General features: G+C 29.9%; 2 protein-coding genes across 8 annotated transcripts in view; both read left to right on the top strand.

Moving 5' to 3' along the window:
- LOC108555030 (membrane-associated guanylate kinase, WW and PDZ domain-containing protein 1) overlaps nt 1-4,641 on the top strand; it is a 6,031-nt gene extending 1,390 nt beyond the window's left edge. Inside the window, exons 3-12 of one of the 6 annotated variants that reach the window (XR_001890740.1) lie at nt 85-310; nt 393-796; nt 876-1,064; nt 1,125-2,265; nt 2,339-2,474; nt 2,542-3,084; nt 3,165-3,335; nt 3,401-3,535; nt 3,795-3,914; nt 4,477-4,536. Coding sequence is in view for 5 of the 6 variants with exons in the window: in XM_017910504.1 (XP_017765993.1) it covers nt 85-310; nt 393-796; nt 876-1,064; nt 1,125-2,265; nt 2,339-2,474; nt 2,542-3,084; nt 3,165-3,335; nt 3,401-3,535; nt 4,477-4,641 (3,110 nt within the window). In the remaining variant the exon portion in view is untranslated. Of the gene's footprint in view, nt 1-84; nt 311-392; nt 797-875; nt 1,065-1,124; nt 2,266-2,338; nt 2,475-2,541; nt 3,085-3,164; nt 3,336-3,400; nt 3,536-3,794; nt 4,002-4,476 lie in introns of those variants that run through there. The other 5 variants (XM_017910504.1, XM_017910505.1, XM_017910506.1 and 2 more) reach the window with 5 other exon arrangements.
- Nucleotides 4,642-9,010: 4,369 nt separating this feature from the next.
- Nucleotides 9,011-15,557, top strand: dome (cytokine receptor domeless). 2 transcript variants are annotated; one of them, XM_017910584.1, is made up of 10 exons: nt 9,011-9,587; nt 9,940-10,230; nt 10,600-10,908; nt 10,988-11,145; nt 11,235-11,406; nt 11,491-12,840; nt 12,918-13,064; nt 13,165-13,255; nt 13,334-13,403; nt 13,487-15,557. In XM_017910584.1, the coding sequence occupies exons 1-10, from the start codon at nt 9,011-9,013 to the stop codon at nt 14,912-14,914; spliced, it is 4,593 nt and encodes a 1,530-aa protein (XP_017766073.1). In that variant the 3' UTR covers nt 14,915-15,557. The 2 variants fall into 2 exon arrangements, with proteins under 2 accessions (XP_017766073.1, XP_017766074.1); XM_017910585.1 differs by having other exon boundaries at nt 13,490-15,557.
- Nucleotides 15,558-18,890: the final 3,333 nt, after the last annotated feature.

The following is an 18,890-nucleotide window of genomic DNA, read 5'->3' on the forward strand; positions in this document are numbered from 1 at the left end:
AAAAAATTATTTTTTTTTTTTTTTTTTTTTTTTTCAAAATCTTTCTTTATGTGTTATATGTTTCTACAATATGTGTAATTTTAGGAGAAAGCATGGACAAAGAGGTATTAGCAATTAGTGGAAATGATGAAACTAATCATCGTATTCCACCTACATATTTGTATAATCCAGGTTCTGAACAAAATACAGGAATATCCAATCAGGATCAAAGTAATAGAAATCGTACTCAAGCTACAGAAGATCAATTAGGACCTTTACCATCAAATTGGGAGAAAGCTTACACAGATACAGGAGAAGTTTATTTTATAGAGTACATATAATATAAATTATATGCCATTGAAAATTAATATCTATTATACCATTGCTTAAAATACTTATATTATATTTCACAGTCACAATACAGGTACATCTCATTGGTTAGATCCACGTTTATCTAAATTTCAAAAAAGATCTCTTGAAGAATGTTTAGATGATGAATTACCTTATGGTTGGGAAAAAATAGATGATACTCTTTATGGTACATACTTTATTGACCATGTAAATCGTAGAACTCAATATGAAAATCCTGTGTTGCAAGCAAAACGGGCACAACAAAATTCAGGAGAAAGAAAGAGTCCTAATTTTACAAGAAATCCTGACAAATTAAAAGGCCAGAGAATAAGAACAACTTTAATAAAGAGTTCAAGAGGATTAGGGTTTACAATTGTTGGTGGAGATGATTCAGTAGAGGAATTTTTACAAATTAAAAGTGTGGTGCCAAATGGCCCAGCATGGTTAGATGGAAAATTGCAAACTGGTAATATTTAAAGTTACATATAAAATAATTGTTCTGTATCATACAATATAAATTTTTCAAATTCGAAATTTTATTACAGGGGATGTCTTAGTATATGTTAATGACACATGTGTTTTGGGTTTTACACATAATGAAATGGTAAATGTTTTTAAATCAATTAGCAGTGGTGAAACTGTTACACTGGAAGTGTGTCGTGGTTATCCATTGCCATTTGACCCAAATGATCCAAACACAGAAGTTGTTACAACTATTGCTGTTAATGCACCAGGTAAAAATTTCACTAAATAATAGTATATTTTTTCTAGAAGAATAAATTTTATTTCCTCAGATATTTTAACAGAAGATCCTAGAATGTACATGGATTTGGATCCTGCTTTGCAAAGTAATGGTCGTTTTAATTTTTTGGATACTACATTTTTGCCAGTCCATAGTCTTCAAAATGGTGAAAATCTTGCCACAACCTCTGTCAACTCAATGCCAGATCTTTGTATTTCGGATAAAATTAATACAATTAAAAGACCTAGTAGCACAGATATTTTATTATCCGAAAGCAGTGATTTAAATGATTGTAAAGACTCATCAATGTCTTCCAAACCAGAATTTTTCAGTATTGCGATTGTAAAAGGTACTATGGGATTTGGATTTACAATAGCAGATTCTGCTCATGGTCAGAAAGTTAAAAAGATTTTAGATCGTCAACGTTGTAAAAATCTAATGGAAGGTGACATTTTAGTCAACATAAATGATATTAATGTGAGAAATATGTGCCATTCAGAAGTGGTACAAGTTTTAAAAGATTGTTCTCGCAATGAAGAAGCATTAATACATGTGCAAAGAACAACATCAAAATCAAATGAAAAAAAAGAAAAAAATTCACAAGATTTCTTTAGAAGTAAAACACCTACAGCTGACATTTATAGCACTCAGACAAAAACTGTTGTCCCAAGTCGTCCAAAAACCCCACTTATTGATACTAGGAATCGCCCAAAGTCCCCACCTGGTGCAATTAGGTCAAATTGGAATGAACAAAGTGAAAACGAACTAAATCCTCTAGATAATCGATACAAATACTCAGAATACACACATGGCATGTATTATAATGATCCATATAAAGCAAATATAACAAATTTATCTGATAACTTTGCTACAATGACAAACTTAGATGACGATTCTGTAAGAAATGGTGCAAAGAGAGACTGGGTTACAAATGAAAAATTAAACATAAACAATGATGTATATTCTATTGATATACCTCATCATGATAACATGTTAAAACAAAATGGATGTTTACATTCAGATTACTATAAAGACCTGTATACATCACAGTCTCATTCTCAATATAGTGAACAAGATTACAATGTTTATTCTATAGGTCAAGAACAAAATGTTGACACTGGTGAAATATGGGATAAACGAAAAGAAACTACTAGTTTTGAGCATGAGCAACCACATTCCAGTTCAATACCACGGTAAATAGTTTGAATTCATTAGGTATATATTTCAATCTGCATCAAAATATAAACACTATTTTTTATATTTTAGATATCCTCAATATAGTAACGAGTTAGTATGTCCAATCGTGCCTGATATAGAATGGATAGAAACATTGGTAACTTTAGTAAGACAGGATACAGGATTTGGATTTAGAATAGTTGGTGGTACTGAGGAAGGATCTCAAGTGAGTTAGAAAGTTGCTTATGCCTTCATTTAAAGGAAATCAGAAATATTGATAATGTAACTGTTAGCAGGTTTCAGTTGGACATATAGTACCTGGTGGAGCAGCAGATTTAGATAACAGACTAAATACAGGTGATTTAATTATGTCAGTTGATGGTGAGAGTGTTATGAATTCATCACATCATCACGTTGTTCAGTTGATGATAGCCGCCGCTCAAAATGGTAGAGTCACATTGGGAATTCGTCGACGAATTAACACTCAAGAACATCTTCCAGAAAATCTTCAAACTCCATATAATAGACAAATAAATCTACAGTATCCTTATGATGTGACGGTCACTAGAATGGAAAATGAAGGTTTTGGTTTTGTTATCATTTCTTCAGTTAATAAAGCCGGTTCGACGATAGGTAGAATAATCGAAGGTTCACCCGCGGAAAGATGTGGGCGATTGAATGTTGGCGATCATATTCTTGCCGTTAATCATGTAGATATTACAAATGTTTGTCATAAAGACATTGTGAATTTAATTAAAGACTCGGGTTATTCTGTTACATTGACAATTGGTTACCCTCTTGATGATTGTTGTAGTAATACGTCTTTATCTCAAAAGGTATTATTTAACTTTGAAGTCAACTGCAGTTAAATTTAATATGTGATCCACAAAATACAGTATTAAATAAATTACTTCAGGATGAACCAACATGTGATGGAGATGGAGGTCAATATCATGCTGTTGAATTAACTCGTGGAACCAGAGGATTTGGTTTTAGTATTCGGGGAGGACGTGAATTTCAAAATATGCCACTATTTGTATTGCAAATTGCAGAAAATGGTCCAGCATCTATCGATAATCGATTAAGAGTAAGTGTAATGTTATTGGAATATGATTTTTCATATAATTAATGGCTTTTTCATATAAATTTTAGGTCGGTGACCAAATAATTGAAATAAATGGAATTAATACTAAAAATATGACACATACAGAAGCTATTGAAATTATACGAAACGGTGGACCATCCGTTCGACTTTTAGTTCGACGCGGTTGTCAGATGCCTTCAGTGGTAGGTGCTCCTCCACACCTCTACGATATGAATATATGAAATTAACCATCCTAAATAACAACACATTAATATTAAAAATATTAACGATATTTACTTCTGCAAGTGACGATACTAATGCTAACGTTGCCCTTGCATAACTTTCCTTCATAATTTTACTTGAAGCTTCAGAGTTTAACATTAGGTACCATAATAAAAAAAAAAACATTTAAAAACAATACGAAAAAGAAAAGAATGATTGCAAGAGGTTGTTTTATTGCAGTGAGAGTTAGATTAATACTGTTTTACAGTACTATGACATTTGGTACAGAAATATCTGGTGCAAACAGGAAACAGTGTGTTATATTGTATATTTTATGGAGTTGGTTATACATATATGTAGGTATGTAGTAAGATATATACTTTTTATATGCGACACGTTGAAATCAATCTTTACAACACCCACATGTGCAGCTTTTATATTTGATAATATTATTTACATGACTACCAGAGCTTCAAATTATACATATTGCAGTATAGCAATATTAATATGAATACTGTGGACATGGTTGTTGATTCTCAATGAAATGAATTATACCTTATAATAGTATTAATATTAATTACATATTAATTGTAATGTTTTGATAATTAAAATAAGAAGTTTTACATACTTTTAAGTTGAAGGAAGAAATATGTGAATGACTTTCCTTGCAGCTATGAATGTGACTTGTGAGAAGTCCAATTTATAGGAACAATACTTGCTCATTCTAACAAAATTGGAGTGGTGCTAACTCTGTATTTAAATGATCTAATTCCTGTAAGGAAAGATATTAATTCATCCTAACACGTGTGATAGCTTGAGAGTATTGTGCCTTACGCGTGTTCCATATTTAATAACAAAATTACTAAGTAAAAAGCTTAAGCTTATGAAGCAGTTATAAATTTTTTATTGAACTTCATTGTAGAGTAATCTCACAATCGACCAAATAAGTATTCGACCGATTGATGAGGGCACCCCACGCAGACATTTATTGAAATTACACGAGATGGGTGTGTACCCTAAAAAACGTCAGAAAGTCCGATTTTTTATTTTACTTAACTGCTGTTCATCTAAAAATAGATATTTATGATAAGCAAGCATTTAACTTAAACATAATAACATATTTTCACAATAAGTTCATATTCTATAGAATTAAAGATCGATTTACGAAAAAAAATTTTCAAGATTTTTTACTGTTAGTCGATTTTACATTTTTTATAAAATTTACCAGGAATTGTGTACTGAAATTTATTATATAAACATGAATTAATATAAACAAATATGGTAAATTGCAAATGTTAATGGAGTATAATCTATTTGTAACAGCAAATAGTATTAATACCCACGAAACATGTTGAAGTTACCTACTTTTATATCTGTGTAGGAAAACATTTTTGTACTGATAAATTTTCAACTAAAAAACTCGCAGACTGAAAAGTATCATTTAAATTAAGTGTTTTATTAGTCTCTATAGTAATTGTATACACTCAGGAATATTTTGACAGATTCACGACATATATTATGGTCGTAATTATGAAATAGTATACTTTTAAGTATGTGTATACAACTTCTGAAGAATCTCATTGAATTTATTAATTGATGCTTTACTGGCTTATTTTTTGAGCAGCATTTGAAAAAGAATATTGTCGATATTGTTTTTGTTTTAATATAATATTTATTATAATTGTATGAATTATATGCGTATAGCAATAATTAAATTAAGTACTGATACAACCAAAGAAGTAAATGCACTTATCAAACATTTCGAAATGCAGTGCAGAAGATCAATATGAAATGAACATATTATTACATTTATTATTTAAAGCTTTCGTTCGAACTATTATCTTTTCCTTATTGATTACATAATGACATTTGTAATAAACAGATGACGATGAGTAGGAAACCGTGAATGAGATTGGCATGAATTTTTTTTATAGAAGCAATATCTTTCGGTTTTTTTGCTGTATTAAAATGTGTTGAATATATAAAAGACTAATAAATATATTTTTTTACTAGTTATTGAATATCGATTAGGAAAAAATATTTAATAAAATGCAATGAATGGATTCTACAAGTTCGAATTAGATTATATTTTTAAATCTTCTTGAATGTAAAAAAGGGCAGTGTATTAACAATTTGAATATGTGTGTGAAATTTTCATTGTTTACATTTACTTAAATATGCAATTTTTATGTGTATCTTATCAATGATAAAAAATGGTAAACGCATTTAAAATGGATCACAGTTTACCTATATTATAGCTATTGTGTTTATTTTTATAATTACACACACGTGCGTGCATACGCACGCGATCACACATACACACAAACATATATATTTACAATTTGTATATTATGTAGGATAGTGCAACAAGTCTAAAATAATTGTAAATATATACATATAGATACACATTACAAAATTATGTGACATTATTAATAATTATAAGCTTCGTAAAGGAATAATTTCTCAATTCAAATGTATTCATTATCTTTGTAATTTCATCATTAAAAAATTCCATGTCTTCTATAGTTATGTTGCAATTTTATATATTACCAATACATATTGCATATAATTACTAATAATCTATGTACTCTGTGCTTACATTTGAAAGTACTGTAACATCAAAAGTGTTACTTTATTTTATTACTACCATGTAATTACCTAATTTTCTCAAAATATTTTATATTTATTACGGGTAAACATTTGATATTGTACATGTACATTAGTAATATCGATAAAAATTAATTACCTTGAGATAAATGAATTTGAAAGATCAGTGTTGTTGTCCGAATTTTATTATAGAATTCTCATATTTTTGTTCACATACATAACGATAATAAACTAGAATTAACAACGCTGTGTTTGCTTCTCAGTAAGAAATGAATAAATTTTATGTAGCTGTTAGAAAACTAACTTAATTTTTCAGGAAACTCCAATTTACTTCATATTATAATTATCAATTTGGTTAAAGGTATAGAAGCGTATATATTAAAAAATTAGATTTATATTTCAATTACAAAGTATTCTAAAAAATATACTTAAAAATGAAATTCTAAATGAATTTTAAAAACGGCGCCTATTGGAAGATATCGCGGTCACCAGTGAAGCCTGCGCCTATATTTCCAAGAATGCAGTGCTTGACGTCTTATGACGTCAGCCAATGTCGTCAAACTATAACATTTATAACGTACGTTTTTATCCATTTTATGGCGTATTCTTTTTTGAAATGATTAAAAACTATATTTAAAAATATTATAGAGATACTATAATTTTTCGAATTATATAACATATTTATGCGATCGTTCTTGCTGTATCGCCCAATTTTTCATAAAGGATCATTGACATGTTGGCATCACTGTCGATTGATCGTAAGTATTTTACCTAGAATGTGTATCATATATATTTATTCCTGGGTCCCTCTGGGCGAATGTAAACAGAATTTTTTCGCAAATATGAAGTGACACGGCCGATTTATGCGGCTGCGACTCGTGCATGGAAGCTGCAACTTGTGATACCGTGCCGACTGCCTTAGCAGTTTACAAGACCTCAAGTATTAGTCTTGAACGCGTTACGGTAACCAGAAGATATACCTAGCGGGTAAAACGGGTTTACGTTCGACCGCCCGTAGTGTAAGTTCAGTGAAATAGTGTGGAGACGGTTTAGAATACATGGAAGTGCAATGTGGGATCTGCAGAAATTCGTCAACTGCTTACTGACGGTAAGTATTTGGAAACGTGTGGCACCCACGAACAACTGCTGTGGACTTTTCCAGCACCCGCAAAATATGTCGTAGTGGTCGATTTCTCTGTGAAATAAGCCTATGCTCTTTAATCGCCTAATTTTCCTGGTTGATCGCATACATATTTTCTACGCGCTAAAATATGCTATAACGTTTTCTATATTATATAGAATACACGAATCTTATTACATTGTTTCATACGTTTCAACTATGTATATTAAATCAGCATTCGTGAGATCACACACAATCTTATGTGCAACCACACAGAGACATATACGTGCAATAAGACAGAATACGAGGTATGGGTATCTACATGGAACGCGTTACGCTGTGGACATAGTGTATATTCGTAAATAAATGATTTTAATAATTTTAGCTTGATACACGATTCAAATATCTGTGAAAATGTTTCACAGTCTTATAGTCGAAAGAACTTACCGTATTGTACTAAATTATATACGAATGATATATGCTATATATACGTGATTCTATACGTATGCGTATATATATTCTTTCTTTCTTCTCTTTCTCACTTACACTACGACCGTGATAACTGATTACGTTTCGTTATCTGCTTTCCTATTATTCTGATAATTATTTTTCTAGTAAACAACAGCAACAACAACTTATGTTTAATATAATTATTCGAAAAATATATTAAAAATATAATAGATTAAACATATGCATATTATTAATTTTCATTTTATTCATTATACTTTTATTTGATTTAATTAAAGTTATTGTGCTGAAATATATTTTAAATGATAAAATTTCATACATATTGTTTACATAAAGTTGTTTTAACACTTCCTTATGTATACTATTTTTAAATTACTATTATTAGTTGTGTATATAATTTTGAATTGTATAATTTGTGCATTTTTCCTATGTATAAAAGCTTTTATAAAATAAAATCTAGTATTAAAATTTTGAAAAGTTCGTAAATTAAATTACAAATTAACATATGTTTATTAAAAATAACAGTTTATTCAGAAATGGAATCACACAAAGTTCTTGTAAATTTTGTTTTAGCCATATATGGAATTATATTCAATTTACTTAATGAATAATTTATTGTACAATTTTGTATTTAAATGAGTTATCTCCATGATTTTAGTTTGTTCTTTTATTCATTTGGTATGCGTGCATGGTATGATCATATCATACGAAAGTATTATTCAATATGTCTACATGAATAAAATGTAAAGCATATGTTTATAACATTGTTATGGTTTATTATCCAATATATATTTTTCTATAATTATATATATATACAAATTATTATACTTTGCTCCCATTTCTATAGATATTTTTATGTTGATACTTAGTTCTAGTAAAATTATATATAATGTATATAAAAATCATTTATAGTATAAAATAAATGACATAATTATTGACAGTACAATATTAAAATATAAAAGTAATATGTTATAATTTAAATTTATTACATAGAAATATATTCTATTTTATTAATCAGTATATCTTCAGTTTTTACAGTATAAATATTTATTTATAGTTTAGCTTTGAAATCATATTCATGATTTATATTTTCCATAAATCATATCATGATTCATGATATACATGATTCTAGATAGTTAATTTAATATAGTGTTAAATTTGTATTTTTACTAATAATTTTAATTCATGTAAAATATGATGTATATTATATATTATAACAAAAATGATACTTTTCTTATTTTTTCAGTGATGGGAGCACAAGATGACTTCAAACTCAGCAGATTCCAAAAAATTTCAAGAGATGTTTCAGTTTTTACAATTAGGTTTTAAAAATGCATCAAAGCATGATGATGTTGTTAGATGTTTAAATACAGATAGAATGACAGAGACTCTGTGCTGTGATTCAGAGAAATGTGAAAATAATAGTACATGTGTACCAAGAAATACCAGTCTCCTTCAGAAGGTAGACATCGTTAACAGGATAGAAGATGATCCATGTGACACAATTGAATTTTCAACAACTGTTAATTATTCATCTGGCATAAGTTCAGTTAATCATCGTATTTTAAGGAAAGATGTTAATTTTAGTTGTAATTGTGATATAATGCATTGTCAACAAAACAAACAAATTTCACAAAGTTATTTGTGTTCTATACATAATTTATGGAAAATTAGAACAGATAAGAGGTTGCCGTTATTAATTACAAAAAAAGTTGGTACACAGTGGAGAAATTGTTTCTGGAGAATATTTTTAATTCCTTTTGTTATTTTGTTATTATGCACAACAATATGCAGTGCAGATTCCAATCAATGTGCAGTTGGCTTGAAAACACCTGGGAGTAAGTTTCACAAAAAATTTTTTAACTTTTAATTAGTAGAAACATATATATGTATTCATAAATTTAAATAAACAGATGCAGTTATTTAATTTCATACTTTTAAAGTGTTTGTAACTGTCTACTGCAGTTGAGTTTATAAATAATACCTGCATCTTACTTCTCTGTTTGGAATTCTAGTGTTGATGCTAAATGTATATATCTATATTTAATACACTAGGTGTACAGTATAGGCTAAAATTTTAGGCAAAATTACTGTATATTCTGTTAAATATTTAACTTAAGATATATGTTGTAATATACTTAATAATGAAAATTTATTTTCAACTTAAATTTACAATATTATTTTCACAAGGAACTTGGCCACAAGGTGATATTGTTCTTAAATATGGTGAACCTTTGAGAATACTTTGTATACTAAATCAAACATTTGTGGATGCTGAATTTCCTGGCAAAAATATCTCAGATCTGGTATTTCTTCGTAACCAAAAAGAAATGGAACCACAATTTATCACAATTATTAATGAAACTACAATATCATTGGATGTAGAAATGCCTCCACCAGCAGATGATATGTATTACTGTAAATTGAAATTACAGAATAAGCAATTGATATCAGTTTGTTTAAATAAAGTTGTGGTTGGGTGTAAGTACTTTTTTAAATACAGTTGTATTAACTAGTCTTTAATTTAAATATTATAATTTGTATAACATATAATATATATAGATCTTACTAAGTCATGTCATTGATATGAACTTATCAGCATAAGCTAAAAGGTATTTCATGAAAACAAGAGTGGGCATTCAGTGTCTGCTTTCATTAGAGTTATTGGAATATCACTTAATGTGCTTTGTATCTTGGAATTCATATTTGACTATCATTTGAGATAAGATCATAATTACAAAAGGCTTCTTGTATAAGACTTATTTATAAATGAACTTAATATAACATTTTTTAGAATTTAAAGAAAAAGTGTAACCTATGTATTACTTACCATTTATTAATTATTAACAGTTACACCTCAAGAGCCTCATAACTTCAGTTGTGTATCTCATAATTGGGAAAATATAACATGCTCATGGGAACCTGCTCAGAATTATGTTACAACGACATTTAAACTTGTATTTAAATTGCCAGGGAGGGCAGGAGGTAGAAAATTATATCCATGTCCACAGAAAAATGAAAAATTAACTACATGTTTATGGGATACATCTACTAGCCCAATTTATCGACAGCCTTATGAATATTATACATTTATATTAAATGTACATAACGTTCTAGGAAATGCTAGTTTTACATATAAATTTCATCATTTTGCTCATGGTTTGTATATATTATTTCTTCATTAAATTTTGAGATTATATTAGTGGAACAATTTTTAGTATTATATAAATGGTTTTAGTTATTCCTGCAAAACCAGCTAATTTATCAGTTATTAATAAAACGTCTGATAGTGCATTATTACATTGGAGTGTGCCTTTTCCAATGCAAAATTTTCCACCTGGATTACATCATAGAATTACCTATCAAAATCAATGGGATCATCAGAAAACATGGCAGGTGAGTTTAAAAATTCTTAGTTTTACTATAGTAAAATATTGGTTTATTTGAAAGTAATATACTAATAATTAATAATAAATTTATATTAGGTAATCAATATTGTAAATGATATTCACATGTATAAAAGATACTATAATCTTACTGGATTAGAGTATGCCAACACTGTATATGATGTACGTGTTTTTATGAAAAGTTCTGTTGCAACTGGAGAAGATAGATGGAGTCAATTTAGTGATGTTACTTTTAGAACACCACCGAGATGTAAGTTATGTTTTCCGTAATTTTAATTTAGTAATAAGTATTTTCTAACATATTTTTTATATTTTTATATATTTGATATTTTAGTACCTGGCCGTCCTCCAAAAACCGATATTGGAAGCTTTGAAATAGCGGAGAACAGTGCTGGTAGAGACGTATATTTGTACTGGCAACCTATACCACAATACTTAGAAAATGGTGATAATTTCAAGTACGAAGTTGATCATGTAGAAGAAAATGGTCGAAAATTGTCACTTGTTCCGAACGAAACTACGAGAACATATGCTAAATTTAAAGGAATTAGTTTCAACAATTATAGATTCGAAATTGTTTCGACAAACATTGTTGGCACAAATAAAGAACGTGCTAAAATTTTTGTACCTAGTCAATACGAAATACCACATGAACCTATAGCATTTACGAAAATTGCGTTTGATGGAGGATTGTATGAATTATCTTGGAAACCACCCATTATGAATACCAAAATCACAAATTATACAATTTTTTGGTGCGATAATGAACGCGATCGTCCTTATCAGTGTACTGGTTATCTAGACTGGGTACATGTATCGAAAAATACAACAATTTATAATATGACTGTACCAGATTCTGACAAAGTATATCAGTTTGCGATTTCTGCAAACACGAACAAAGGTAGTAGTGGCATGGTATGGGCATCATGTACTGTAATACATAACAAAGTTGTTGGAAAAATGAAGTCTGTTTGGATAAATCGAATTGGTTCTGATTTTATTGAAGTTGGTTGGAAATTAGATTGTTCAGATCGCATTGGAATAGTAGAAGGATTTAATATTTATTACTGTCCTATTGTCTCACCATATAATCTGAATTGTAAGGGACCGAAACTTAATACAACGATAAAAGCCGATCCTCATATTATTCATGGCATCGTAAATAACTTGAAACCATATACAACATATATGCTAGCCGTCGCTGTTTTAACAAAAAGTGGAGAAGGATTACACAGTGATCCTTTATACAATACAACTCTTGAAGCTGCACCAACAACTCCACCGCAAGACATAAAAATTATTAATGTAACAAATACGACAATGTACATCACTTGGAAACCACCAGATGCAATGAATGGTGTATTGCGTTATTATGAAGTTTATTATAATAGACATGCACAAAAAGTTGAAGAAGCAAATCACGTTGAATTAAAATACTTGTTGCCGTATACAAATTATAACATTAGTGTAGCAGCATGTACTGTATCTTGCAGTGTAAAATCACCTATCATTCAGAGAACTACGAAAGTCGGAATACCGGGAGAAATTAATTTACCTGTCGTACGCTTTATGAATTCTAGCCAAGTGTTTGTTATCTGGAATAAACCCCAATATCCTGCTGGTCATTTAAATTATTATGAAATATTTTCAAGCGATGGTGAAATACAAAATAGTACTAGAACAGGTAACATTTAAAAAAAATTAAATATATTTTCTATAGCCGTGCCCTATTTATTAATATATTTTTGATAAATATTGTAGAGGCTCAATTACCTATTCCTGACTGTAAAACTATAGGACGAGAAAGATTATATCAATTTCGTGTAAGGGCTGTTAATATTGCATCAAATAATGAACACTTAAGAGGTCCTTGGTCTGAAGCTGGTGAGGGAAATTGTTATAGTGATGGTAAGTATTTACCCACTTTTTTTTATATTTGTTTTTTTAATTAGTTTTTTATTTGGAAGAATTATAATAAAAATGATATAACTATTCTATTACATTACAGGACCATCATTCAGTGTATGGGTTATAATATGGGTGATAGGAGGTGTTAGTATTGTGGCAATTCTTCTTTGTCTTGCACATATATCAAAGAGGTATGAGTAATCCTTTGAATATTAAATATTTTATTAAATTCATATAGCTTCACTTATATGTATTTCTGTTTGTTATAGAATGTGGTTAAAGTGCAAAGCTATGCAAGATGTTGGAGTTAAATTACCACCAGGATTAGCACCAAATATGGTACAGTATATAAAAATTAATCACTTGTATCAATAATAAGAAGTTTGTATTTACTATTTATATCTTATATATTTTTGTTATAGAAGCTTCTTCAAAAAGTAGGCGAGCAACATATAAGACAATCTTCTGCTGATTCTAGTGGTTGCTCAAGTGGGCAAGAATCTGTTACTTCTTCACTAACATCAGACTCACAGGTTTCAAGTGATAGTGGTACAGAGATAGATCCGATGCCGGTATCACCAAATAAGTTGCTTGAAACACTACCAGCTTGGGAATCTTCAAGTCTTCGTCAAAGAAATGTTGGAATTACTAGGCCAGGATTTACAACAGAAACAGCACGCTGGGAACCATACGTAAAAGTTGCAAAATCCGGTGAGCCCATCATCGGAGACACATTATCTTTAGCACGATCTACACCTAATTTAACTGACAGTACAGGCTATACTACTTCGCAACATACTTGGTCTTCAACTGGTTATGTTAGTATGCCATCTTCAGAAGAATTATCCAGTAACCCAAGTCCTGTTCCAAAGGAAACTTCAACTGCAGGTGGATATAGTACTATAGGAACAATTCCTAAGTCTGTAAAATCGAAATCTGAGGATGATAGTGATTTAACAGAATCTACTGCGAACACGCTAATACCTATAAAATCAGAAGCCAAGCCTACAAACCCATATATAACTTTAGCATCCTTGGAACAGAAACAAAAGGATAAGAAAACTATTGATACTTTACGTGATTTAGATGAGTTAACATTTGCTGAATCGAACAAACCAAAACTAGAATCTTTGACTCCATTTTCAACTTCTGATAAAGCCTCTAAACCATATGTGCAAACAGGTTTAATTGATTCACTGAAGAAGCCGTTCACTTTAAGTAGTATCGATGGTACAAAGAGCACGACAATGTCTACTCCATTTGCAGTTACATCTTTAACTGATTCGTGCAATAAACCGTTCGTTTCTTCTTTTGCAAGCCCAACCACTTTAACATCGACATTGGATTCCTCGTCGAAACCCTATGTTTCTGTGTCTTCAATTCCTGAAGTGTCTAAAAAGTCAAATCTTCAAACAGGTACCTTAGAGTCTTCACAGAAGACTACCGTGCCTCAAACTTCTACAATTGATGGTTCACAGCCATACGTCCTCGCGAGTTCTGTATTCCAAATGCTGCAACAACAACAAAGAGGAAAATCGGAAACTCCTATTTCAGAAGTGATAGATGACGAAACAGAACAGGATGTTACAACAGTGTATCCTCTATGTTGGCAGACCAGTGGTATAAAACCAAACTCGAAGTTGGACGTGGACAAATCAATTATCACGACTAAACAGAGTACCGGATATGTTACCATAGCAGAAAACCCAAAGCTAGATCAACATAGAACGTCGACATTGTCATCGCCGTATGTACAGCATGAGAGGTTTGAAAAGCCACTGCCACAAACTACTACTGGACAGTCAGATGAACAATATAGTAAAGTGACTGTTGTGCCAAGTACTATTTAATGAAAAAGAAAAGGTGCAAACGTATCAATTGTGGCAGTGTAGCTTGTGTATTTTGTCACTGTATAAACTTCCTCTAATGTAGGAACGTTATTTCAAATGAACTATGATGGTGCAATACGATTTCACGTTTGTAGGTGCTTTCAAAATATAGTCGATGACAATTAAATCCTACATTTGTTTTAACAAATATGGTATTTAGGTCGAGGGCCTGAAAAATACTAAATTAGAACATGAAACATGTATCTCAGAGATGAAATAAGGCATACGAACATCGCGATACTCCGTCGACACGTGTTTACGTTGATATGTTTAAAATTTTAGTGTTTTCTAGGATCCTATACCAAACAGCATAATTCGATGCTGGGTCAACGACTGAAATAAAAAAAAAAAAAAAAAAAAAAAAAAAAAAAAAGGAAAAAAAGGTAGAAAAGCGAAAATTAAAAAACGAAGAATGTCGTATACAATGATATATTCGACACGAGGGCACATCGACACCTCATTTGTGAAAGTATGTACAAAATGAATTACTTTTGTATCATATACATTATCGTGCAATGTGATGTAAAAATCACTAGCAACGCCATAGCGTAAGGATTATAGATTCTAAGTAAATTATGTGGCATATACCCATCGACAAACAACTCGTCCGAATAATCAAATTCTTCGCTATCTATGGTAGTATAATAATTCTCAGTGTAGAAGGATAGTTATTTAATCATTGTGAAAGTTTTTAATCGACTCTGTGTAGTAGTATTAACATTTTGAAATATGTTTAAAACGATTTGAAAATTTTCAAAGAAGTTTTCGTTTGAATTTTTTACACTGTAAATCAATTGCAAAAGCATTTTTCGCTCTATCATGCATGCCAATAACATGCATATTGATCAATTTTTTTTTTTAATCTTAATGAAATTTGGAAATTATATACGTAGAAACAGATATTTATATCATTCTAGTGATTCCTCTAGAAAATCAATCGAAATGAAGTTGCTCGCAATTATGAATTGTTTATTCGCAAATGTTAAAAACTTCTGCTAGTTTTTGTCTCTTTTTCGATTCGGCTGAAAGAGGCAAAAATTGCTGTTTGTTAAAGTCGTGTATTACGTACAAAAATTATATCGACTTTTTTGTCTAACTACTTTCGTATGCGCAATTTGTTTATTTGTGTATATAATTTATAAATCGTTCCTGTAGTACCTTACTATTGCTAGCAATGATTGACAGAAAGTATGCAGTAAAAGGAAAACTATAGCAACAAGTACAGGGTCAAGGATAATAAGATAAGGGAAGGCTAATCAAATCACAGTTTTGAGACCAATTAGATTTTGCATGTTTCTTACATACTTCGTTATCAGCTAAAATTATTTAACTAATTTGAATGAATTTAACAAATTTTCTCTATCTTTTACATTTTATGTACTATTGCTGACTGTGTTAAAATCTTTTAACAGAATTTAAATATTTTGTAAATAGAAGAAACTGAATAGAATATACATACAATTTTTACGTTCACTTCTATAAATGAATAAATTTTTTTAAAATAGTTGGTAGAAATCATTTTAAAAGCAGAAGATCATATATATCGAATAACTTGTTTCGACAGTCAGCAAAATTGAATAAATTAAGATATGCTGGAATCAATATCCAATCATAAGCGACTCACTTTACAAAATTTTTAAGGAACTATGCAATGTCATTGAAACACTTATACTAAACAAAGCATATATATATGCATAATACCTTAAGCTAGTCATTGACGGGGTACATAAGTTTTTACAGGCCTTTTTTAATAGTTATTGTTTATACTTTACGAACGATTACTGAACACATTTTAACCCTCAATACTTTATTAACGATTATGTTAAGATGTTAATTTGTTGATAACTGTCAACATATCATTTAATGCTAAACTATTATAAATTAAAATATGTTAATTAATGTATTGATTAATGTTTACAACAATCTATTTGTCGAAGAATTTTTATATAAATTTATATTATCAGGTACAGAGATATCGATATAGAAAGAAAGAAAGAGAAAAATCTTATTTTTTCTCATATTGTAACGAACAATAATTTATGACGATTGCATATGATCGCATGCATTTTACCTCGTGTTGAACAATCGAACAACTAAATTCTAGTATATTATATACATGTATATCAGTACAAAAAAGGCCTGGGAGGATTTTTGCAGTCGTTTTGCAAGTTCAAACAATCTTCGCTCACGATTTTGTTAATAAGTGTTCGTTGAAATATAGGGAAAAGAAAGCAAAACGAAGATTAGATTATGTAATGTGAAACATTGTTTGGATTTGTGAAGTGATATTCAAACAAGTATCACGGAGGTACTCGATAATCCGTGGAACTTTTTCTGGAGCGAGCTTACGTATACTCGTATGTTATATTGTTGTTACTAAGAGAGGAGTCGCTAATATTTAATAAATCGCGTGTAACTTGTAAAAATGCTACTTAGTTCATAATAATATTAGGTCAAGTTGAAAAAGGAGAACGATTAGATGACGATGACTAGTGTCTATACTGGATGTGGTCGGTGCGTCGTGAATGCATTCGATTTAATTTTGCATTCGGTAGCGTAGATATTTTCTTCCTTTTTATGCAAGAACGTGCACACAACGTGTTTAAAAATACATGTATGGAATTTAGATACGATATCCCGGGATGAGATTTTATTATTGATCCATTTGTTTGGAAGTGATTGTTCACCCAGTCAAGATTTCCAAACGAATGGGTAAAAGATGAAGGAAAAAGAAAAGAAACAAATTGAAGAACGAGCAAAATTATTGTTTAATTATATCGCTGTCTTTTTAAAACCAGAAGCAAAATGCACGAATGCACGCAAGATTTCGAAATATGCTCATGTTGAGAGATAATTAAGTATTTTTCACAATATAGGCTTCTAGATTGATTTAGAAAGTAACCAAGCGCATCTACTTTGTTAGGTTTTACATGTCTACATTGTACATATAATATATCTATTATTATCTATTTTTGTTACATATTTATAAATGAAAAACTACTTTATTGCACACTATAAATATATGTATATGTATATGTATATATATGCACATACCTACCACACACACATGCATAACCCAATCTGAGAAAATTCTAAACGATGGAATTATGGTTTGGACAATTTATATATGTATACATGTATGTGTAGCGTGTGTGTGCATGTGCATGCATGCGTATGCGCGCACGTGTGTTCATATATATATATAGATATACACATGCATACATATATGTATATATACATGTATGTATGTATGTATGTATGTATGTACGTATGCATGTATATATATATATATATATGTATGTATATATATAGATTTATAAAGATATGCAGAAGATATATCGATAATTTACGTGACGTGTAAGACATATTTCTATCATTAGATGTTTACCTTTATCGATTATTAATTTGCCTTGCAGAGACCAGGCATATATAAAACGCGTATATTCACGATTTCTTTTTTCTCCACTTTTTTATGTAATCAAACAGCTCTTGTATAATTTAGTTGAATAGCTTGTTAGGATGTCTATAATGTTTATGTTATATATTTTCATCGATATTACGGGAGCTCGGTGTTACAATAAATTAATAATTCAATTAAACTGATAGGTTGATGAAATTAATTGGTATAAAATTATTTTATACGATACGAAGCAATCCTAGTGCAATTACTCACAAATATAATCAATTTTTGTAAATATTATTAACTGTTTTCTCTTTTTACATGTAACATAATCGTGTTGAAGTGCTATTACGCGACCTTATGAATTATGATCTTGTCTGAGCTCCCCGATTATAGATTTTTTTAATATATATTCAGAGTGCAGTGAATTGTTGATGCAGATTATCAGATTTTGATTAAAATATTTGTTGTTGACATAGTAACAGAAAGGTGTTCCAAATTTCGCTCTACGTATTTTACACGTGCCTGTTTGTTTCT

This window comes from Eufriesea mexicana, unplaced genomic scaffold (genome assembly GCF_001483705.2).
Source record: "Eufriesea mexicana isolate 0111107269 unplaced genomic scaffold, ASM148370v2 scaffold106, whole genome shotgun sequence".
NCBI classification, from domain to species: Eukaryota; Metazoa; Arthropoda; class Insecta; order Hymenoptera; family Apidae; genus Eufriesea; species Eufriesea mexicana.